Source organism: Arvicola amphibius, chromosome 15, assembly GCF_903992535.2.
Source record: "Arvicola amphibius chromosome 15, mArvAmp1.2, whole genome shotgun sequence".
Classification (NCBI taxonomy): domain Eukaryota; kingdom Metazoa; phylum Chordata; class Mammalia; order Rodentia; family Cricetidae; genus Arvicola; species Arvicola amphibius.
Window position 1 is genome coordinate 24,603,110 of NC_052061.1, and position 24,487 is coordinate 24,627,596.

At 41.6% G+C, this 24,487-nt stretch overlaps 1 protein-coding gene across 1 annotated transcript in view; it reads right to left on the reverse strand.

Annotated features, from left to right (window-relative positions):
* LOC119801710 (mucin-17-like) overlaps positions 1–16,135 on the reverse strand; it is a 30,577-nt gene extending 14,442 nt beyond the window's left edge. Inside the window, exons 1-2 of the mRNA XM_038312329.2 lie at positions 15,804–16,135; positions 177–15,454 (exon numbers count right to left, since the gene is read on the reverse strand). Of these exons, the coding sequence (XP_038168257.2) occupies positions 177–15,454; positions 15,804–16,135 (15,610 nt within the window). The remainder of the gene's footprint in view (positions 1–176; positions 15,455–15,803) is intronic.
* Between the last annotated feature and the right edge of the window lie 8,352 nt (positions 16,136–24,487).

Below are 24,487 nucleotides of genomic sequence, written 5' to 3' on the forward strand. Positions count from 1 at the left end.
CCCATGAGGAGAGGCAGAATGCCTGAGGCTCTCTTCATGAGAGGGGGTAGTTCCTATGTCTCCTTCTGTAGAAGTGGAAGCTTCTATGCTCTCTTGGGGAGTAATGTTTGGTTTCTTGTCCCTTTTGGCAGATGAAGCTTGTCTAGATCCTCTTTGTGACAAAGAGAGGTGCTTACAGCCCTCATGTTCTGTATGGGAAGCATGAACATCTGCTTTGTTAGAGGAGGCCTCTTCCAATTTGGTTTTGGTAGATCTGGATCGTCTAGGGATGCCTTGGGAAGATGAAGAATATCTGAGGCACTCCTCATGAGATCGTGAGGATCTACAACCTCCCTTGGCAGAAGTAGTAGTGAGGCTCTCTTCAGGCTCAGTTTTAAGTCTTGCACCAACTTTGTTAGAAACAGAAGCTCTGCCTCCCTTTTTGGAAGAATGGTGAAATTTCAAGCCTTTGTCTTCTGATGGGACAGATTTGAGGTGTGATTCTTTAGAAGCATGTCTTGATTTTGTTTTCTTTGATTTTGAATGTCTGGAGTCACCTCGTGGAGAGGAAGAACATCTGAGATCTTCTTTGTTAGGGAACCTAGATCTGAAGTTCAATTCTGATGATGCTGGGGGTGGGACCCTCTGAAGAGGAGGAGAGGTAGAACTTGAGTCCTTTCTGACATATATAGAAGATGTGAACCTACTTTTGGCAGAAGTCAATGATCTTAAGGCATCAAGATCTGAAAGTGAGTATCTGATGTTTCCTTCAGGAAATGGAGCATGTCTCGCTATATTTTTGGTAGGATTGGAAAGTCTATGACTTTTATTGGGATAAGAGGAATATCTCAGGCAGTCATCATGAGAAGGAATAGGAATAAAGTCATCATGTTCACAAATGGACAGTCCCAAAAACTCCATTGAAAAGAAAGGTCTTACACCTTCTTGGGTAGATGGTATAGGTTCTAGAACCCCTTGGGATGGTTTGGAGCTTTCAAGAGTATCACAGAGAGGTGTTGATGGCTCCAGAGTCCCTTGGTCACATACTGAAGGACCCAGAGTACATTGGCCAGAATTCAAATGTCTTAGAGCCTCTAACAAAGATGGAAAAGATTCTTGAGTACCTGACACAGATTCTGAAGTCTTACAAACCTCTTTGGCTGTTGGCAAAAGTTCTGAGGTCTCTGGTGTAAGAGATGGTTGCAGAGTCTGCACTGAAGGAGGCAGATGTACTAAAGAATCTTGGGAGGTTGTTGAAGTTTCTGTAAGCCCATTGTTAGAAGATGATATTTCTAAAATACTTAGGGTAAATGGTGGAATTTCTAGTGTCCCCTGATCAGAATCAGAAAGACCAAGATTTCCTGGATAAGATGATGAATGTCCTAAAGGCCCATGGTTCAAAGAAGGGCCTAGACTCTCTTGGGATGAAAAAGAAGTATCTAAAGATCCTTGAGCAGATGGTGAATGTCCAAATGATTCCTGTGCTGATGTGGACAGTCCCAGAGTCTCTTGTGAATGCAATGAATTTCCTACATAGCCTTGCTGAGATGATGAATCTCCTTGTACACCTGAAGATATTTCCTGACAACATTGTTCTGAGGGGGAGAGTGACACAGTCCCAGATGTAGATGGAGTAGGTCTCAGAAACCCTTGGTCAGGAGGAGAAGGTCCCAGAAATTCCTCCAGAGATACTACTGATGGTCCTAAAATTTCTTTTTCAGATACAGATGGTCCCATAGTACTTTGGGCAGAGAGTGAAATTTCCAGAGATCCTGGGGTAGATGGAAAAGTTTCTGAAGTTCCTGGGAAAGAGTCTGATATATTACAACCCTCTTCAGTAGATGACAAAGGTTCTAATGTTTCTGGCATAAGGGGAGCCTGTTGGAGAATCTGCACTGAATGAGGCAGATGTCCTAGAGAATCTTGGGCAGGTGGTGAAGTTTCTATAATCCCATGGGTAGAAGATGGTATTTCTAGAGTGCTATGGGTAGATGGTGATGTTTCTAGTGGCCCCTGTGAATATTCAGATAATCCAAGATCTCCTAGATCAGATAATGATAATGATAATGACGGTCCTAAAGGCCCTTGGTCCACACGAGTGCCTGAAGCCTCTTCAGATGACAAGGAAGTATCAGGAGACCCATGAACAGATGGTGAATGTCCAAGATATTCTTGTGCTGATATGGACAGTCCTAGAGCCCCTTGTGTAGACAATGCATTTCCTGAACAGGTTTGCTGTAGTGGTGAATCTTGTAAAGTCACTTTTTCACCCGAAGACATTTCCTGTAAACCTTTGTCTGTCAGTGAAGTTCTATCAAGCCCTATTTGCAATGAGGCAGATTTCACAGACTGTTGGTCAGATGGAGAAAATTCCAGAGCTTTGTGGGAAACTGTTGGTGTTCTCAGTATCACTTGGTCAGTTATAGAAGGGCCTGCTGCACCTTTGGCAGATGTTAAAAATCTCAGTATCTCTAAAAGAGATGCCAAAGTTTTTATAGAACTTCTGATAGATTTCAAAGTACTATAAATCTCTTCAGAAGATGGTTCTGATGTCTCTGAAGCAAACTGGGAAGTACCTAGAGGCCTCTGAATTCCTACAACATTTTGAGCTGATGGTACAGTTACTATAGATTTTTGGACTGATGATGGTGTTTTCCTAGCACCTTGTGTAGATATTGAAGTTCCTAGAGTATCTTTTGAAGATTTAAAAAGTCCACAGTCTTGTAGAATAGATGGTGAATGTACTAAAGCCTCTTGGGCTAAAGAAGGGCCTAGATCCTCTTGGGAAGATGTGAAAATTTCTGGAGACTCTTGAACAGATTTTGAATATCCTACAAACTCTTGTGCTGATATGGAAGTTCCATGAGTCCTTTGCACAGATAATGAATCTCCTGAACACCCTTTTTGAGGTGGTGAAGATCCTAGAAACTCTTGGTCAGATAAAGACAATTTTGGGCACAATGGGGCTGATAATAAAGATTGGGGTGCCTCTAGTACAGATGGAGTATGTCTCAGTGAACCTTTAGAAGATGGAGAAAATTGAACAGGTTTTTGGACAGATGATGATGATTCCAGAATCTGTTGGTCAGAATCAGAAGGGAACAGAGTACTTTGGGCAGATGTCGAATGTCCCAGAGTTCCTGGTAAGGGCAGCAAAGTTTCTAGAGTCATAGATGAAGATTCTGAAAATTTAAGAACCATTTGGGGAGATGACAAAGTTTCTGATAACTTTGGAGTACATTGGGAATGTCCCAGATACCCTGGGGAATGAGGTTGAAGTTGTTGAGCACCATGCACATCTAATGAACCTTCTATATCTTTCTGGAGAGAAGATGATGTTTCTAGAGTAACTTGGGAAGATGACAAATTTTGCAGTATTCTCTGGGCAGAGAGAGAATGTGTACCTCCTGGGACAGATGGGAACTTTGCTACAGATCCTTGATTATACGAAGGGTCTTGCACTTTGTTGGAAGATGTGAATGATTCTGGAGACCCTTGGTCAAATGAGCAATGTCCTAGAGACTCTTGCCCTGATATAGGCAATCTCACAGTTCCTTGAGCAGATAATGAATTTCCTTCATACACCTTCTGATATGGTGTCTGTCCTGGAGTCACTTTTGCAGGTGCAGATACTTTCTGCCACCCTTGGTATCGTAGGGAATGTTCCAGAGTACCTGGTTCAGATGGGGTAGGTATCAGAGACTTTTGGGAAGATGGAGAATGTTTCAGAGACATTTGGGGAGTTGGTGAAGATTCTAGATGCTTCTGTGAAGATCTGGACAGTTTTAAGTTATTTTGGGAGGATAAAGGAAAGCTCCCAGCATCTTGGAGTACAGAACTGAAAAGCTGTGGTGTCCTTGAAGCATATGGCAATTTTTCTACAGGCCCTGGGGTAGACAGAGCAGGTTTAAAACACCCTTGTGCAGATGACAATACTTTTAATTCCCCCTTTGAAAATTGGGAATTTCCTTCAGTTCCCAGGGAAAGAGACCCGAGTCCCATATCATCTTGGGCATATGGCATAGGTTCTGTTTTCCCCTGACTAGCTGATGAAACCTCTTGGGCAGATGTAGATGTTCCTAGAACACCTTGGGAAGACACAGGAGGTCTCAGAGTCCATGAAACAGATGGAGACATTCCTAAATCTACTTTGGCAGGTGGAGAAGATCCTAGAGTCACTGGAGTAGATGATGAAGATCCCAAATCCCCTCTTGAGGAATTGGATAACACTAGATTTCCATGTGCACAGGTAGAAACTTCCTGAGTCTTTCTTCCCTGTGAAGAAAGGCAAGTTCCCCCAGCTACTTGTAAAGATAATAAAGGTCTGGAACTCACTTGAACAGATAAGGAAATTTCCAATGGCTCTAGGGACACTGATGTAGGCCCTAGAGTCCCTTGCCCAGATAAAGAAATGACCATTTGCCCTTTTGAAGACATAGATCCTAAAGAGTCTGAAGCAGATGTATCTGTTTGCTGAACCCTTTGGGAAGACTGCCAAGATCCAAGAGGTCCCTGGGATGAAACAGTGGGCTCTAGATTGGCTTGCATAGGTGTAGAGAGACCAAAATTCCCTTCTACAGACAGAGAAGGTTCCAAAAGGCATTGGGAAGAATGGAAAGGACTCAAGTTTGCCTGGGCAGATATGGAAAGTTCCAGAGGCCCATAATCAGATACCACATGTCCTCTGGTACCTGTAGAAGTTTTGCATGTACTTGGTATAGATAATGAATATCCTGGGGACTTCTGGGGAGATAGCAAGGGTTCTACAGACCCCTGTGCTGTGACAGAAATTCTTGGAGACCCTGGGGCAGAATTCAAAGTTTCTACTATCTTTTTGGCATGCTGGCTATATCCTTGAGACACTGGGGTAGATGATGAATATGCTACTGTGGTCTGTGTAGAAGTGGACTGTGAGCATGTACATTGTGTATGTGAGGAAAAGCCCGAGAGCCCTTGGGCAGGTAGATGATGTCCTAGACTCCTTTGTGCAGATGTGGACAGTCCCATAGACTCTTGTGTAGATGGGTGGGAACCCACAGTTTCTTGAGCACATTGAGAAGTTGCTTGACTACCCTGGCCTAAGGAGTAAAGTCCCAGAGTCTCCTGAGGATGAGGTTGGTATACTGAAATTCCTCTATGAGTTGGAGAAGTTTCCAATGTTTCTCTTATATGTGACAATTGCCCATGATAATTATGTGTATTTTGGACTTTTCCTTGGATGTCTGCAGAAGACAACAAGGACCCTAGAGTTCCTTTTGAAGATGCTGATGGACTCAGTGAACACTGAGCAGATACTTTAAGTTCTAAAGGCAGATGAGCAGAGATTAGAGATGCTGGATCACCTGGGACATGTGATGAAAGTCTTCTAGGCACTTCGTTGATTGGTGAAGGCTCTCTAGGACCTGAGAAAGTTGGCAAGTTTCCCACAGGCTCTCTGACAGATGATAAATGGCTAAAATTCACTTGGTCAGATTGAGATGTTGCTAGATTACCAGAGACACAATGTAAAGTATTGAGTTCTCCTTGAGGAGATGAAAAAGGACACAGAGTTCCCTGTGCACACACAGAAAGTTTCAGAGGCAATCCAAAATATAGCAAAGGTTCAGAATATCCTGAATGCACAGAAAGTTGGAATATTTCCTGAGAACCAGGGACAGATATTCCAGCACCTGGAGGAGAGGACAAAGATCCTAGTTTGCTCTTTTCAGATTGGGACGGATTCAGAAATCCTGGGACAGATGGTGGATGCTGTAGAGAATTTTTCACAGACTGAGAAGTTTTCTGAGAGGTTTGGGATGAAGCAGGGTGCTTCGTAGTTCCTTGATTACACAGCAATGTCACTGGGGTCCCTTGTGCAGACACAGATAAGTCCAGAGACTCTTGGGAAAATAAAGAAGGATCCACAGGCCCTTCTGCAGCCTGAGATACTTGCAGAGAACTCTGACCAGACTGCAAAGATCCTAATAGTGCCTGGGTATTTTGGATAGACCGCAGAGGTCCTGTCATTGATGTAAAAGGTCCTACAGTCTGTTTTACAGATGTCAAATTTCCCATTGTGCCTTTGGCAGATAAGAGAAACTCCCCAGTGACGTGGGAATCAGAAGAAGACTCTAGAGTTCCTTGTGCAGATTTGGACATTTTCAGAGTTCCTTGTGATGATGGGCAAGTTCCCACAGTCTTTTCATCAGAACAAGAAGATAGTGGAGTTGCTTGTGCTGATGACAGGAGACCCGGATGCCCTGATACAGATGAGAATGCTCCCCTAGTCACTTGGGTAGATAGGGAATTTGTATATGGCTGTGGAACTGCTTGAAAAGGTGCAGAAATTTGTAAAGTCCCTTCAGCAAATTGTGCTGAATGCAGCATTTCCTGGGATGCCATAACATGTTTCAGAGGCCCTTGGGCAGGTTTCAAAGGTTCTAGATTCCCTTGGCCAGAAGGGAAAGATTCTGCAGATTCTTGGATAGAAGTTAAATGTCCTCTAGCCATTAGAGGTGGTGGCAAAACTTCTATAGTCCTTGTAGCAGACTGAGAAGTTTCCACACCCTCTCTCACACATGACAAATGCTGCAAGGTATTCTGGGAATGTTGGTGTTGTCTCAAAACCCCTGAATGTTTTGAAGGCCTTTGGATAGATGACAAAGAACTTAGGACAGGCAACATTTCCTCTGTAGCTGTGGAGAGTTCCTTAGGCACTTTAGAAGAAAGCAAAGGATCTAGAGTCCTTGGATTAGATAAAGGATTTTCCTGAGCACCTGGAGCAGGTGGTGAATGTTCTATGTGTGCTAGTGAAGATGAAAAGGATCCTCGAGGTTTCTGGCTAGATTGGAAAGATCCTGTAGTCCTAGGGGAAGACGCTGAACTTTGGACAGTATCTTGGGCAGATGAATAAAATTTTGGAGACTCCTGGGAAGAAATTGGATGTTTCAAAGCCCTTTTAGAAGGATCCAGAGTTCCTACAGTTCCTTGTGCTAATGTAGATAGTTTTAGAGACCCTTGGACAGATAGGGAAGTCCCCAGAGGCCCTTGGTCAGATGAACAAGATTGTAGAGTTCCTTGTGTAGATAAAGAAATTACCAGCTGCCTTTGAGCAGGTGAAGAAACACCTAGTTCCTTCTGGGTACTTTGATTAGTCCCTGACTTAGAAGTTGGATGTCCTTCAGTACTCTGTGCCCCTGTGGGCTTTACCAAAGTGGGTTTTCTATAAAGGGAAGCTTTCTCAGGAACTTGAGTAGTTGGTGAAGGTTTCAGAGTGTCCTGCCCTGATGTGTTCACTTCTAGAGTTACTTGTGAAGATAGGCAACATTCATCATCTTTTTGTAAAGATAGGGATGGAACTGGACTTGTTTGTGTTAGTGAGGAAAATCCTGGAGTCATTGTGGTTTGTGGCAATGTGTCTGTAATCATTGGGACAAATGGAGACATTCCCAAATTATCTGGTACAGAAGACATATGGCTATGTGTGCACTCATCAAACTTGGATGGTCCCAACATCTCTTGGGAAGATTCTGACTGTTGTAGTGATTTGGGGCTATATGGTGAAGAAGCTAGAGTTCCCTGAGTAGATATGTAAAGTTGGTCAGATAGAAAATGTGCTAGATCTTTGCATGCTGATAAAGAAGATGCATGAGATCTTGTGCCATGTTGTAAATGTTCTGTAGTCCCAGAAGGAAATGACAAAGGCTCTGTAGGCCCTTGGAAAGATGGTGATGTATCTGTGCAAAACAAGTGTTCTGGTTTACTTTGGAAAGATGCTGGTGAACCCAGAATCAATGGGGAAGATGCTGAACATTTTACAGACCCTGATCTGGATGAGAAAGAACCCAGTGTACCCTGGAGAGACATAGAATTTTCCCAATGTCCTTGATTACATAGGCGAGTTGGTCGATTCCTTAGAGTAGTTTGGAGAGATTTATTACCATCTGGTGCAGATGATGAAGGTTTCATTGCACCTGGGGAAGACAATAAAGACTTTTTAATTCCTTGGTTAGAAGATGGTCTCAGAGTCTCTGAAGCAGATGGTGAATCTTGCAGAGGATCTTGGACAAACAGAGAGTGTCTAGAAGCTTCCTGAAAAGAATTGGAATGTTTTGTAAGTTCATGATCAGATTGCAAATTCTCAAGAGTCCTATTTGCAGATATGGGCAGTACCAAAGAGCATTTAGGAGACAGGTAGTCCTTTTGGGTAGATGTCAATATTTCTGGTACTTTATGGGCATATAGATTAGATCGTAGAACTCCTGTTGTACGTGGCAATGATTTTAAAATGCCCTGTACTGGAAAAGACTGCTCCACAGTATCTTTTTCTAACTGAGAATTTCTTCCATCCCCTTGGGAAGATGCCAAAGTTTCTAGGGTCCCTTCTGCCAATGACAACACTTCTAGAGCTCCTTGTGAAGGTGGTCTAGGTCCCACTACCCTTTGGTCAGTTAGAGAAATTGCTGAAGTCACATGTTGTAATGAAGAAAGTTCCAGAGCTTGTAGAGCAGATGGTGAGGTTACTATAGTCCCTGAAACTGATGTAAAAGTTTCCACAGACTCTACTTCAGGTAAAAAATATTCATGAATCCGAGAGGATTCATGAGTTCCCACAACATCTTGGGAAGATTCAGAAGGTCCTTGAGACTCTTGGGCAGATGCTGGAGGATGCAACAACCCTTGAGTCAATTTAAAGGGTTTCTGGGGCCCTTGTGGAGAAAGGAAAGTTGCTAGATTCACTGGGCCAGATTGGAAAAGTTCCTGAACACTTGGGGCAGATGATAAATGCCCTCCACACTCTTGGGGTGAGGACAATTTTCTTGTAGTTTGTGAGGCTGTTGAAGAATGTTCTATAGTCTTTCCTACAGTTGAAAAATATTCTGGTTCCCCTTGTGCAGATTGTGATGGTTCCAGACACTCAGGAGATGATGTGGAAAGCTCTACAGTCTCAGACTCTAGGGAAGATGGAAAAGGACACAGAGAGTCACAGACAGATATGGAAAGTTTCAGAGGCTCTTGAGGCCCTAGGGTAGATAGAGAAGGTTCCTGAATCTGAGCACTAGCTGAAGATGGTGGGTGTTGTGTATCTTCTGAGGGGGATAACAATGATTCTTCAGTTTCCTGATCAGACAGAGCAGGTATCAAAGCCTCTTTGACATGTGGCAAATGTAATAGATGACCTTGGTCAGACAGAGAAGATGTATTAGCCTTCTGGGAACGAGTTGAAAGTTTTGTAGTTCTTTGAGCAACTGATAAATTTTCTAGAGCCCCTTCTGCAAACTTGGTCATTTCCAGAGTCCTTTGATCAGACTGAGAAGCTTCAAGATCTCCATGGCGAGATGGCACCTCCATCTGGTCATAATATTTAGATGCTGAAGGCCCAAGGGAAGATGTCAAATGTGCTTTGGTCACTGGTGCAGATGCAGATAGCTGAATAGTATCTGCTTCAGATACGGAAGGTCCCTCAGCTCCTAGTGTAGATGCCAATGGTTCCAAAGAACCATGAGCAGATGGAGACCGTCCTAAAGACCCTTGTTCAGATATCAAAGATCCAACCACCTCCTGAAGACAAGGGGAAGTGGCTTGAGTTGCATTTTGTAAGGAGGAATGTTCTAAAGGCTCTGGAGCAAGTAAGAGGATGTCTTTAGTTCCTGGAGCAGAGCGAGAAAATTCCTCAGACTCTCCTATACTGGACAGATGGTCAGGAACATTTGGGAGAATTTGGGATCCTCTTGGAAACCCTCTAGAAAAAATGGAGTGTTCTATATCATCTACTGTAGATGGCAAAGGGCACAGAGTCTGTTCATCAGGTGTGTTAATTTGCAGAGGCCCTTGGGTAGTTACAGAATGTTCTAGGGCCTGTGAAGTAGATGAAGAAGGTTTCTGTGCATGTGGTGCAGAGGGAGTACCTTTTGCATCTTCTCTGGAAGATAAAAAAGACCCCAGAGATCCCAGACCACATGAGGAAGATTCCAAAACCTCTGTGACAAAAGGTAAATATGGAGCCAAAGGGGAAGTTGATTTAGCTGGTTTCTCAAATGGAGAAATTTCTCCATCTTTCCCCACATATGACACAGGCTCAAGTTTCTTATGTTCTGATTCTGATAGTTCCATAAGCCCTGGAGAATATACCAAAAGTCCCAGAGTCCCTTGGGTAGATGGTAAAGGATCAAACATTCCATGTGCTGATATGGACAGATCATCAGGTCCTTCAGTAGATTGCAAATGATCTAGAGTTTCTGGGATCAATGGGCAAGATTTCCAAGTACCTAGTTCCCTTGATAAATTTCCTCCAGCCTCTGGAGTTGATAAAGGTCCTTGAATTCCAGAGTTAGTTTGGGAAGGTCCTAGAGGCCCTTGGTGAGGGCCATGGATCAATGGAGAAGATCTTGAAGCCTCCTGTAAAGAAATAGGAGGTTTCACTGACCTTTCAGGAGATGATACATTTTCAACTCTCCCTTTTGTAGGTGAGAATATTTCCAAAGCACCTTGGGAAGATGATAATGTTTCCCTAATCCCTTTTCCAGGTAAAGAATTTTCCAAAGACTGTTGGACAAATAATGTAGCTCTTAGAGCTCCTGTGGCAGAAGAAGATTCCACAACACTTTCAGCAGATTGGGAGTTCTCTAGTGACTCATTTACTAATGAGGAAAGTCCCATATGCTCTAGAGCAGATGATAAAGCTCCTAGATCCTCTGAAATACTTGGAACACTTTCCAGAACAATTTGTGAAGGTATCAAAGTTTTGAGTTCCTCCTTGGTGTATTGGCAAGGTTTCAAATTTCCCATTGAAGGTGCAAAATGTTCTTGAGCCTCTTGAGTAGATAGTGAATTACCCAGAGACCCCTGTGTAGATATAGAAAGTTGTTCAGGCTGTTTGTCAGCTAGCATATGTTCAAGAACCCTTGGACCAGGTGGAGAGGATTCCAGACCACCTGTGACAGAAAGAGAATTTTTGACATGTTCAGAGTTAGATGACAAAATTTCAAGAGCCTCTTGGGAAGATTTCAAACTTCCTTGAGTCCCCTGATGGGTTGAAGAATATTCAAGAGCTCCTTTGCTAGGTGGCAAATGTTCTAAAGCATATTGGGCACACTGAAAATGTGCAGTAGCTCCTTTGGGAGATGATGGGTTTACCAGAGCCACTTTTGCTGCTCCACATGTGGACAGTTCTGGAGCTTGTTGGGCAAACAGGGGAAGTCCCACATCCCCTTGAGCAAATGGCAAATGTCTGAGAGTTCCTTGTGCCGGTGAGAAAATTACAACAGAATCTTGATCAGTTATCATATATTCTGGGATATTTTTCAATTGTCCTGGAGATCCTGTGTTGTGTGAATATGTCCCCACATCCACTTCCACAGAGGACAATTGTCCTAGGGTCCCCTGGAAAGACATGAAAGGTGACATGTCATCTAGAGCAAACAGAGAATGCCCTGGAGTTGCTTTTGTGGACTTGGAAATTTCTATAGGTTCTTGCACAGATAGGGAATGTCCCACAGACCCCTGGACTGAGAGCACAGGTGCTATACTACCTTCTGAGGATGAGAGACTTCCCTGAAGCCCTTGTATATATGGCTTTGATGGTAGGGCCACTGAGCCATTTTGAGGTAATTCTAAAATTCCATGAACAGGCAATGATGGGGAAGGATTTTCCTGAGACAGAGTTGAAAGTCCCCGAGCCTTTGGAGCCACTGGTAAGTGCTCAAGAGGCACAAAGGCTGAAGAGGAATTTTCCAGATATTCATGTGTAGATAGTAGAAATCTTTGCAACCCTTGTGCAGATTGGGAAGTTCCTACTTTGCCTGATAAAGATAAAAGAGATCCCAGAGCCTTTTGGGTAGATGGCAAAGTACCAGCACTCTCCTGAGTAGGTATGAAAAGTTCCAAAGGCCTTTGTAGGGACAACAAGGGCCTTTGTAAAGACACCCCAGGTGAGCATAAAGTTTCCAGAGAGCCCTGAGCAGGAAAGACATTTTCTAAAATCTCTTGTTCTAGTGAAGAATCTTCCTGATCTCCTGGGAGGTTGGGCAAATGTTCTGAATAACTTAATGAAGGTAGAAAACTTTCCTGAGGCTCTTGGGCAGATGACAAAAGTTCTTTTGCTCCATGGGCAGCCTGGAAACAACACAGGGCCCCTGGGGCAGATGATGAATGTCCAAGAAACCTTTGGCAAGATGGTGAAGTTCCTAGATACCACTGCTTAGATGTTGATGGCACTGGAGACCCAGAGGGAGATGGAAAATGTTCTGCAGCAAGAAGGCAGGAGGAAGAATGAGGATCTTTAGATGGTTTGGAGGATGTAGGAAGTATCAGGTCCTCTTGTGCTAATGGCAAAGGTTCAAGATGTTTTTGTTTACATTTGGCCTTTCCCTTAGACCCTTTGGCAGATAAGGAAGATTTCAAGTCTCCCAACTCAGATTTAGAAATTGACAGATCCCCTTGGGTATAGGTAGAATTTTCTGGAGCCTTTGACAGAGATGGAGAATGTCCCTGAAGGCCTGGGACAGATGGTAAATAACATAGACCCTTTGGGACAGACAGAGAAGGGCCTTGAGCCTCTTGGGAAGATATGGAATGTCCATGAGGCCCTTGGTTAGAATGGCAAGGCTCCACAGTTTTTTGTTCAGATGAGGAACATTGCAGGGCCTTTTGGACAGATATAGAAGGCATGGGGCTTACCTGAGGAGTACTTGTAGTGATCAATGTTTCTTTCAGAGCAGTTAAAGATACATATATCCTTTTTGAGGAAGGGAAAAATATGAAACTGCCTTCTTCAGATGAGGAAGTTCCGAAATCCCCTTCATCAGAAGGATCATCTCTCAACCTCTTTTTGGTAGAAATGGAATGTCCAGGGTATACTTGGGTAGAGGAAGGATGTTTAATAATTCCCTCCTGAGAAGGGATATGCATGAAACTCTCTTGTGTAGATGGAGAAGATGGTAAAGTACCTTCTTCAGATATGGTAGATCCTAGGGCCTCTTGCTCAGAAGGGGAAAGTGCTACTGTGTCAGGTGTACATGTGTGTTGTTTTACTACAGCTTCAGAATGAGGGGAAGTTTCTAGAACCTGTGTAGGTGTGGTATCTCCTAAAGTTTCCTGTGCATATGTAGTAGGTCTAAAATCCTCATGGGCAGTTAAGGAAGTAACTGGAGCTCCTTGTGTAAATGTGCAAGTTTCAGGAATACTTTCTTCAGGTAAAGAAGATGACAAAGACTTTTGTATAGAGACATTAGGTTCTAGAGACAATTGGATGGACAAAACAGATTCCAAGGGCCCTTGGGAAGATAAGGTAGAATTCAGAACCTTTGGGGTATTTGTTGGATGTTCTTGAGTCACTTGTGGGCATGTAGAAAGACTAACATCCCTTTGTGCAGATGGGGAATAGCCTATAGCCTTTTGTGTAGTTGTGACAGATTGCTGATACCCTTGAGGAGATGGAGAAATTTCCACAGCTTCCTGTAAAGAGTGGAGAGGTCCTACGGGTGTTTGTGGGCAGGTAGAATCTAAGGAATCCCCTTCTCTCAATGTGAAATTTGCTACAAATTCTTGTGTACATGTGTGACATCCAAGAGCCATTTCTAAGGATTGGGATGAGTCTGGAACCTCTTCTGCAGATGTATCCTGCCCCACAGTCCCTTTATCACATATGGTAGGACCCAAAAAGTGTTGGGCAGGTTGCAAATGACCTGTTAATCCTGGTGTATATGTAGAAATTTCAAGAGCCTCTCCTACACATGTGGAAAGTCCTAGAGACCCCTGGGGAAGAAGAGAAGGCTGTATTGTCTTAGTACCCTGGGTAGTTGTGGAGCGTGCATGGCTCACTTGAGCTCTCTTGGCATATCTTTGGCTATTTTGTTTCTGATGATGAATCAGAAGGGCCTTTTTGGTTGGCCGGGTATATTTAAAGCCCTCTTGGTATGATAGGGACACTGGGAATCCACCTTGCTCAGAAGGAGGATCTGTCCTTCTCTTTTTGCTACAGTGGCAATATCCACTGTCCATTTTCATATTTGGATTAGGTTTGAATTTCTCTTTGTGAGAGAGAATAGGTCTTTGACCCTCTTCTCTAGATGTAGACAATTCTGGAGTCCTCTTGACAGATACAGGAGGACTCAGAACCCCTAGGGAAGTTGATGCAGGTGCTAGAGACCTTTGTGTATGTTGAGAGGGTAGAAAGGTCCCTTGGGTAGACTTGGGAGTTCCTAGCATCTCTTGTAAACATGTGGAACTCTCTAGGGCCCCTTCTGAAGATGGCAAAGGTTCTTGAATCCCTGATGTAGATGTAGATAGTTTTGTTTCTGCTTGGGTAGGCATGAGTGGTGTGAGGCTCAATTGGGGAGTAGTCATAGGGCTTGGTTCCCCCTGTGCTGTAAGGGAAGACCTGAGCCCATTTTCTGGTGGAGGACATTTAAAACCCTCTTGCTTTAATGGGGAAGTTATAAAATTCCCTTGGTCAGAGGAGGCAGGACTCAAGCTCACTTCAGCAGCTATGGATTGTTTAGGGTCATTCTGGGGAGATGGAAAATATCCTTGGCTCTCTTCATGAGAGGGTATATCTCTCCAACCATCTTTGGCAGCTGTCAAAGGTGTTAAACTCCCCTGGGGAGAGAGGGTAGGACACATTCCATTTTGGGAAAATGAGAAATCACTGAGCACCCATTTTGTAGAAACACATTTGGATCTCTCTTTGCCTAATGGGGCCTTATGTAGGCCCCCTTGATCAGAAGGGGCTTGTCTAAAACTCTTTGGTGGAGAACTGGAATGATTGATGACCCCTTGGCTAGAGGATGGACTTCTGAAACCCCTTCTGGAAAGGGAGACATGTTTGATTTTCCTTTCATCACAAGGGGGAGGTTTCTGGGATGCCTGGGAAGATATGTAATGTCCCATAGACCCTTGATCACAATGGGTTTCTCCCAGAACCTCTTGGGTAGATCGACATAGTCCCTGAGCATCTTGGGAAGAAGTGGAAGATCCCAGACCTCCTTGAATAGGGGAGGAAGATTGCAGGGACACTTGAAAATGTGGGGAAATTACCAGTCCACGTTGGTCAATGAAAGAGTTAGCAGAAGACGGCCCAGGCACTGTGTCATCCTCGTTGACCTTTTCACTGGCATCTCCAGCACAGGTTCTTGGAGATGTTGCAGATACTCTGGTGCTCCAGTGATCGAAGTCCATAGGTTCTTTAAACACAGTAGACATATCCAGGCTTCTTTGCACCTTCCAAGGTCTGTGCACAGAAGTTGAGGCCACTCTTTTTCTAGTGGCAGGAGGCAAGGCAGATGGTCTGGGTTCCCTGCTCAGTGGGTTACTCCTGCAGTCAGGAACCTCTGGAGGAAGTGGAACTTGTCCTTCCTTGATCTCTTTCAGCTCTTTTAAGGGGTCTAGGGTCTTCTTACTGGATGTAGTCTTTATAATAGCTCTAAGACTCTGCAGTCTATCTGCAGTACCAGTGTTGGGGATTTTGAATGTTTTGTCCTCATAAGGCTTTTGGCACCTAAATTTGTGAACCCCGGAGGTGCAAAGTCCCTCAAGAATTTGGTGCTGGTCAAGTATGTCTCCCATTGGCATGTGCTGTCATCAATCCCTTGAGGGACACTGAAGGGGGTCCCAGGCGGATTAGGCAAGCACTTCCCCCATTGGGATAGGATGTCATCTTCCCATTGGGGGACCCAGAAGGGGGACCCAGGCCGGGGAGTCTGGGAAAACTGTGGTCTCTGGTCAGAGTGTGATGGACCAGCTGAGGCTCACTGGCCTCTCTCCACCGGTTTGGACATTTAGCCAATAAAGTAGTCGAAAAATAAAAAGAGAAATTACCCCTCTCAAGGGGCAGCGAATGTACTTGCCAGTGGTGACTTGCGGCAAGCAGCAGCAAAGCAATAGCCTCAGAGAGAGGCGCTCCTTCCCGAGAAATGTGGACACGTCCAGTAGGCGAAGCGCTCAGAACTCGAGTGATAGTTGGCCTCAGAAATCGAACAAAGCTCGAGAGCTGCTCTTGGAATGCACGTCCTCGGGCCTGCACGGGCCAGTCCTGAACTGTCGCAGCTGGCGGTTCTGCATGCACTAGCAAGGCGAACATCCAAGCTTTCTGAATGAGGAGGGCACCTTGGACCCTCTCCTCTTCATTAGAGTCGAGAATGCTAGGTGATCTGGTGCCCACTGTCAGTGACCAGGACATGGACTATTGAAGAGGCAACGTGATTGAGAAGGCAAAGGGTGTTTGGGAGACTTTGCTTTCGGGTTCCTCTTACACCGGTCTGGACCCGCTGTCAGAAGCTCGTCAGTGTTGCAGTTAGGTCTGTTTGAGCCTCATAACTGAATGAGAAAGGGTGCTTCTCAGAGACTGTGGGGGCCAGGCAATCATTGGTTGGGCTAGGGAAAGAATAAGTAATAGTGCTTGAATAGAGCAGAGGATGTCTGGAACTGACATTACAAATGGTGTTCTGTATTTTAAGGATGAACTATCCTGGGATTTTCTAGTAAATTGGTGACAACTTCTGTGAACGTCATTCTGTATGCTGAAATGCATCTCTAGACTGCTTAATAGTACTTACTGCAATGCTATTATTATTATGAAAATGTTAGTATTTAGGTATATATATATAATATCTTATATCAGAGAATAAGGATAAGAAAAATAATCTTCTTACAATTGTTTTTCAAATACTTTTATCTGCTTTTGGTTAAGTTCACCAGTTCAGAACACAGACACAGTTGGACTCCCAAATGTAGCCCTTATGGCCTTAAACAATTGTTTTGTCTTCATTTACCTGTGGGGTGTTATAACATTTACATATTTGGATTGTTTTAGAAGGTCATATAATTCCCCTGAAGGCACAATATGGCTAATGGCTCATATTAGTGGCTCTGCATGAGCCATTTACTTCCATTCTAATGATGAAGCTGAAGTATAGTTACACAGAATTATTTTGGAAACCCTTAGAGAAGTTGATTCTTTGAAAGGTCATGTTTATTGTGCAGTTGATATCTGAGAAAGTGTAAATTTGAGGATATGGATTAAGATCTTATCTCACTGATAGAGAAACTTGCTTTGCTTGTTACACTTTTTTCCAATTTTACTTTGAGCACTTTTTGTTCTTGCTAGATGAAAAGCTTTTGTTTATTTCTTTCAGTGCTATATCGGATTTTTGTGAAGGATTTCTGTTTCCCTTTGGCTACACAGACAATATGGCATCAGAAGCATTGGGGCACATTTCTATCATCCAATTATCTTCCTGTGCCATTGTCTTCATGATTTGGCACATGTTTTCTCCTTGGAATTTTTGAAAACTTCATCACTCCCTCGCTTTAGCCCTAATTTATCTCACTAATTTCATGTTAAAGGGTATTTATCTCCAGGAATTTTATAGTTCACCATGTTTATCTGCATACTAGCACCTATCATAACTCTCGTATACCTTTCAACCATTTATCTGAATTTTCTGTTGGTCCCTTGAGGTCCTTGGAGACACTGAATTTGCACACCAGCATAACGCATTTAGGCATGAAAAACTTGGTGTAGGCTACAATGGATAGAGAATTATGACTATCAATTTAGATAATATATACCTCATGAGAATTTGCTTGGCAATTCTAATATCAGGACAAAACAGCTTTCTCAATTTAAGTAATAGTGTCTATGTTTAGTTCAGATAATCTATCAAAGGTAGTTTATACATACATGAATGACTGCTCAAAGAATGGTAATATTTAAGAGATTTCAATGTTTCACTTTGATAAGGTTGTTCAACTATAAGAACTTTAATGTATAGTAGATTTAATAATGAAAATAACTGAATAGTGTACTTTTGTAGTGTTTAACTCAGTAATTAACATTCTTTTCTAAAGTGTTTACATTTTATTCATTTTGTCGGCATACAAGGAAATGAGTTTCACTACAGCACTTTCATCATATGCTTTTATTGATTTTTTTAATGTGTGTATAATGGGAATAGCCATTGTTGCCTAAATGACTGCACAGTTTATTTCCTGGCATGAACAATCAAGTGGATGAGAAGGAAAGACAGTAGAATACAAAATTATTAGCTTTATCCATTCCGTCTAAGAGAAGCTTGGAGTGGGAATTCAGTCAAGCAGATGTTAACAAGCATGTTTTCTAGGCCTCTGGGTCCTTTCCTTTCCAGTGTTGGTCCTGTCTAACTATCCACCTGTTAGTATTCAGGCATGTGTACAGGCCTGAGCTTGGGGTAAGTGTCCTCAACTGTAGTCACTCAGAGCTCCTTCTGTGCACATTCACTACATTCCCTTTTAAAAAGACCATGCCAACCTTCTAACTCCCTCTTTCTCTTTCTCTCTTTGTCTCCATCTGCCCATCTGTCCCCCTCTCTCTCTCCCTCCCTCTTTCTTCTCTCTTCTCCTCTCTTCTCTGCTACTCCTGTCCCCAGAAGCCAGGCTCCCCCTCTTTTCCCATTCACTTTCTTCCAATTAAAAAACTCTCTACCTGAGCTTGTAGCATGGCATCTTTCTCTCACATGCCACTTTTTTTCTAAATTACAACACTCCTGTGTGCCTTCATGCTATTTCTCCTGGCAGGATCTTTTGGGAACAAGAAGACACCATCTGAGAGAGCCTGCCTTCATTTACCCTGCCTACTTATGTTCCTCTAACCCCATCTTATGTGTGTATGTGTCTATGTGTGTGTGTGTGTGTGTGTCTGTGTATGCGTGTGTGTGTGTACTTGTGCATGAGCATACCTGCATGTGTGTGTTATTGGCATAAATGTGTAGTGTGTTTTTATATATGTAGGTGCACATGTGAATGGGTATATGTTCCTATGTATGTATGTGCACGTAGAGACCCCATGTTGATGTTGGTTGTCTTTGAAGACTCTACTCATTTTTTTATTGAAACATGATTTGGCTTGTCTAGCTAGCATGTCCCTTGTGATCTCTGGTCTCTAACTCTCTAAAGTACAGGTGAGCAGCCACACTTACCATTTATTTGGGTACTGCAGGTTTGAACTCTTGTTCATATGTGTTGCAAGTGCCTTATCCACTGAACTATCTTCTAGCACCTATTATTTTTAATGCTATTAAAAATTGATTTTATTTCCTTTATTTATTTCTCAGCTTGTTCTTTGTTGACATATAGAAAAGCTTCTGATGTTTAAATGTTGATTTTGTACCCTGATACTTTGTTGAAAATTTCTATATGTGAGTTTTCTACTAAAGACTTTAAAGGACAGATTATATTATATATAAATAGGGAAAGTTTGACTTCTTCCTTTCCTGTTTGTATACCCGGTGGAATGTAAACTGGTGCCAACTGTATAAATCAACTCATAGGTTTTCAAAAATAAATAGAATTATTATAAGACCTAACTATAATACTTCTAGACAAATACTCAAAAGACTCTAAGTTTTACTTCTGACATATTTGCAATTCATGTTTATTGCCACAATATTCACAATAGTTAAATGGAACAATTCCTTTCCATTATGAGATGAATATATAAAATGTAATATATATATATGTGTGTGTGTGTGTGTATATATGTATATATATATATATATACATATCTCCAACGGAAATTTATTTCACTGAAAAGATTGTTGAAATCATGGCATTTGAAGGGAAATGGATAGAACCAAAGGTTCATAAGTTAGGTGAAGAGGTACAGATTTGGAAAGAGGGAATTACCAGAGGTTTTTTTCTCATATGTGGAATTAAGACTTAATTTTTATATATTAATATACATATGTGTGGTTATATGGTGTAGGTCATAAAACTAGAAAATGAAGCATGAGAGGAGAAAAGAGATCTACAGGGGTAAAATTAAGAAGTGTAATAGAATACATATGATATAAGGACATAAAAGGGTGCTTACTAGTTACTGTTTTATTACTGAGATAAAACACATTAACCAAGGCACTTGTGGAACGGAGAAGTTATTTATCTTAAGGTTCCAGAGGGAAATGAGTCCATTAAGGTGGGAAAGTATGGCAGCAAGCAGCAAGCATGGTACCTGGAATAGGAGCTGAGAGCTCACATCTCAAACCACAAATAAGAGACTGAGAGAATGAACTTGAAATGGTGTGAGTCTTTCAGCTTCCAAAACAACATACCCCTAGTGACATCATTTCTTTAGGAAGGCCATGCCTCCTAAAACACCCCCAAACATCCACTAACTAGGAACCAAGTATTCAAATGCCTGAGACTATAGGAGACATGTCACTCACTCATACCACCACAGGATGGCTATTGAGGGAAGCAATGAACCACCAGGAAGGAGTCGTGGGATCTGGGATGTCACTACATGAGGAAGAACAACATGGAAAAGGGAAGACTGGTGAGATGGCTTAGCAGTTAAGGGAACTGGCTCTTCTTCCAGAGGACCTGCGTTTGATTTACAGTTCTACATGTTGGCTCACAATTATCTGAAACTCCAGTCCTAGTGGATATGATACCCTCTTCTGACTTCTGCAGGCACCAGGCATGCATGTGGTGCACAAACATATGTGCAGTCAAAATACCCATACACATAAAATAAATAAGGAAGAAAATGGAGTGAATGAAAATGCCATAATGAATCTCACTTTGTATGCTAACTTTTAAGCTTCGTAAAGTATGTGTATGTTCAGCATCTGCATATTTGTATAGTTTCTGTGATTTTTTTGTTGTTGACTTCTATTTTTATTTCTTCTATGTTTTATAAAATAAACTGTATTTATTGTTTAACATTTGTTAAGATTTAATTTGCACAGTAAACCAACACATGTGGTATATTTTAGAAGAGATTCTATAGGGTGACAAGAAGAACATGTATGCCATTCCAATTTACTGAATTATTCTGTAGGTATCATCTAGTATTATAGTAGGTATCATATATTATTATATATAGGTATAGTCTAATGTTAAATATTCCATGTATCATCTAGTCCAGATATGACATTTCTTTATTAATTTTAGTTTATATGATGTGATGTTTTATGTAGATTGCCAAAAGGACCTATAATAAAGAAAATGAGCCTATGGGCATGCCTTTGAGGGATTTTTTTTAGATGTGTATGTCTGTCTGGATATATTGATTTACTCACCTGAGTTGGGAAGACTCACCCTAAATGTGGTGGGTATCATATCATGGCCAGAGGTCCTGGCCTGAATTTAAAATGAAGACACCTGAATAACAGCATTCATCTCCCTCTGCTTCCTGATTGTGCAAGCACAATTACTAGCTGCCTGAAGCCCCTGTGGCCACAACTTCCCTGCTATGTTAGACTGTTCCCTGGGAATGGTGAGCCAATATAAACTCTTTATTTCATATGTTGCTTCTTTCTGAGTATTTTATTATAGAAATCAAACAAGTAACCAATACAGATCTAATTACTGATAAGGATGTGGTATTGAAATCACTGATTATTTTTATAAGAGGACCTATATGACATTTTCTATTAGTGTTTATTATATGAAATTGAGAGCACCAAGACTTGGTATCTGTGTATTAATAATACTCATATATCCTTGACAGATTAGTAAAAATTCACTTTTACTAAAATTTACTATACATTTACTAAAATTTAGCTGTCTCTCTATATACCTATTTTAACTAATTTTGACTTGACATCTACTTATTCGTATACCAAAATAGCTTTATTGGCTTGTTTTCATATCTACTCACTTGTTAGCTAATCATCTATCGTTTTGCTCTTTCTCTACAAGTGATTGTACCAGTGAACTGTGCTTCTTTGAGACAACAGGACAGTTGATTCTAGTTTCAATCCTGTCACCTAGTCTTCATCTCTTTGTGGGTGAGTTGAAGTTATTTATACTTAAAGTTGTTATTAAAAGATGTTTAATAGTTCTTATGGTTTTGTTGTTTCTCTTTTTGGATTTATTTATATTACTATTTTCTTTTTCTCTTATTTTGAGGGTTTACTGCTTTACTGAGTTATACTTGATGGGTTACTTCATAGCTCTTCTTTGTTCACGTACTCCTCCAATAAAATACTTTCTTTCTGTGCTTTCATGATTAAAACTGTCACCATGTTCTATGTGTTTGTCTTGAATATCCTTATTACTTTGTAAGTAATAGATATATCTCTTTGGGTTGTTTGTCACACATTTTTAGAACTTCAAAGATGACAGTCTGTGCTTTTCTGGATGTAAGGAGTTCCAGTGAGAAATCTGATGTCACTGTGATGTTTCTGCCTTTCTATTTAAATGTTTTGTTATTTGCTCTACACTATTAATATTCTGTCCTTTATTGTATTTTTGAAATCTTGAGTGTGATATGCTATGGAGAGGTTCTTCTCTGCTCATACCTATTAGAATTCAAATGCATCTTGTGTTTGAATACTCATTTCTTTCTATAAACCTCAAGAAATGTCTGTTTTAATTTCAATGAATACATTCCTAGTGCCTTTAGTTTTTAATCTCAGCTTCTGCATTTAACACTTGGATATTTAAGGTCTTGTTTAGCTTATTTTTTAAAGTAAATTTATTTGCTTATTTTACATCTTAGCCACAGTTTTTCCTCCCTCCTCTTCTTTCAGTTCCTTCCCCACCCCCTTATGATCCCCTTGCTTAACCCACTTCTCTGTTTCTGTTCAGTAAAGGGCAGATCTCCCATGACTATCAACAAAACACGTCATGTCAAGTTGTAGTTAAGACTAAGCAGCACACCATCATGTATTTAGGTTGGGCAAAAAAACCCAGTATGAAGAGTAGGTTCCCAAAAGTTAGCAAAAGTGTTAGAGAGAGCCCCTTTTCCCACTGTTGAGAGTCCCACAAGAGGACCAAGCTACACAACTGTAATGTATGCAAAATGCCTAGGTCAGTCCCATGCCAGCTCCCTGGTTGTTGATTCAGTCTCTATGAGCCACTGTGAGTCCACATTAGTTTATTCTGTGTTTTCTTGTGGTGTTCTTGATCCCTTGGGCTCCTACAGTCCTTTCTCATCTGATTCCCTGAGTTCAAACATTAATATGGTTTTGGGTCTGAATCTGTTTACATCAGTTCCTGGATGAAGACTTTTTGATGACAATTGGTCTAGGTACAAATATGGTTACAGGAGATGGCCAGTTCAAGCTATATATCCACTGTTGCTAGGACTCTTGTGTGGGGTCAGCCTTGTAGAGTCTTGGGAGATTCCCTTGTGCCAGGTTTTTACCTGACCCTGAAATGCTTCCCATTTCCTGTAGTCTCTTTCAGCATTCTCCCCCTTCCCCCAACCTGATTGCTCATGTGTACATCTCCACCTGCCAAAGTTTCTTCTACTGCCCCTTCCCAGTGAGATCCAGGGGCCTTCCCTGCCATGAACCCTCCTTGTTACTTAGTCTCTCTGGATCTGTGGGTTATAGCATTGCTATCTGTTATCTTTTACTGGGTACAGATATGTTGCATTTGTTTATGCTGTGGAATGTTACTTTAACTGTGTAAATATGTGTGTTATGTTTCTGCTGTCTTTGTAAAGGTGTTACATTTTTTTCATCCTGCATTGGTTTAATTATAAAAAGATGTTGCTGGTTTCACCTTGCCTGCCTTGATCTAATAAAAAGCTAAATGCCATTAGCTATGCAGGAGAGGGATAGGTGGGACTGGTAGGCAGAAAGGATAAATAAGAGAAATCTAGGCTCAAAAAGAAGGAGAAGAAGAGAAGAGAAAAGAAAACAAGAAAGAGAGATGTTTCTAGAGGAGAAACCAGGCAGCCACCAGCCAGACAGACAGGGAGACAGCAGGAAAGTAAGATATACAGAAAGTAAGGTAAAAAGTCCCCAGGAAAAAGGTAGATAAAGACAAACAGATTAAAATAATAGCTAACACAAGGCTGGCATTCACTAAAAATAAGAAGTTTCTGTGTAATTATTTGGGAGCTCCTCAATGACCCAAAAGAAAAAGACTGACACAGTTATCCTTTACTTCACATAAAATATACTCTTATGGGTGAGTATATACCATGATTCTTTTTCTAGGTCTGGATTACCTCACTCAAGGTGATTCTTTTTCTAGTTTCATCCATTTGCCTGGAAGTCAAGTGGCAATTTCTTAGAAAACTAGGAATCAATTTACTACAAGACCCAGCATATTCCCAAAAGAAGCTCAATCATACTATAAGGACATTTGTTCAACTATGTTCATAGCAGTGTTATTTGTAATAGCCAGAACATGGAAGCAACCTAGATACCCTTCAACCAAGGAATGTATAAAGAACATGTGTTACATTCATAGAATAGAGTATCAAATAACTTATTTTACCTTTTATTGGATTTTATTTTGAGTTACTGGACATTATTTGCAAGAAGAGGTGTGCTTGTTTGTCTCAGCCACCCAGCTAGCTTAGCCCCGAAATAACCACACAGAAACTTTATTCATTAAATCACTGCTTGGTCCATTAGTTCTAGTTTCTTATTGGCTAATTCTTGCATCTTAATTTAACCCATTTCTATTAATCTGTGTATCGCCACATGGCAGTGGCTTACTGGGTAAAATTCCCAGTGTCTGTCTCTGGCAGATCCATGGCATCTCTACAACTCTGCTTGCGTTCTCCCAGAATTCAGTTCCATCTTCCCCA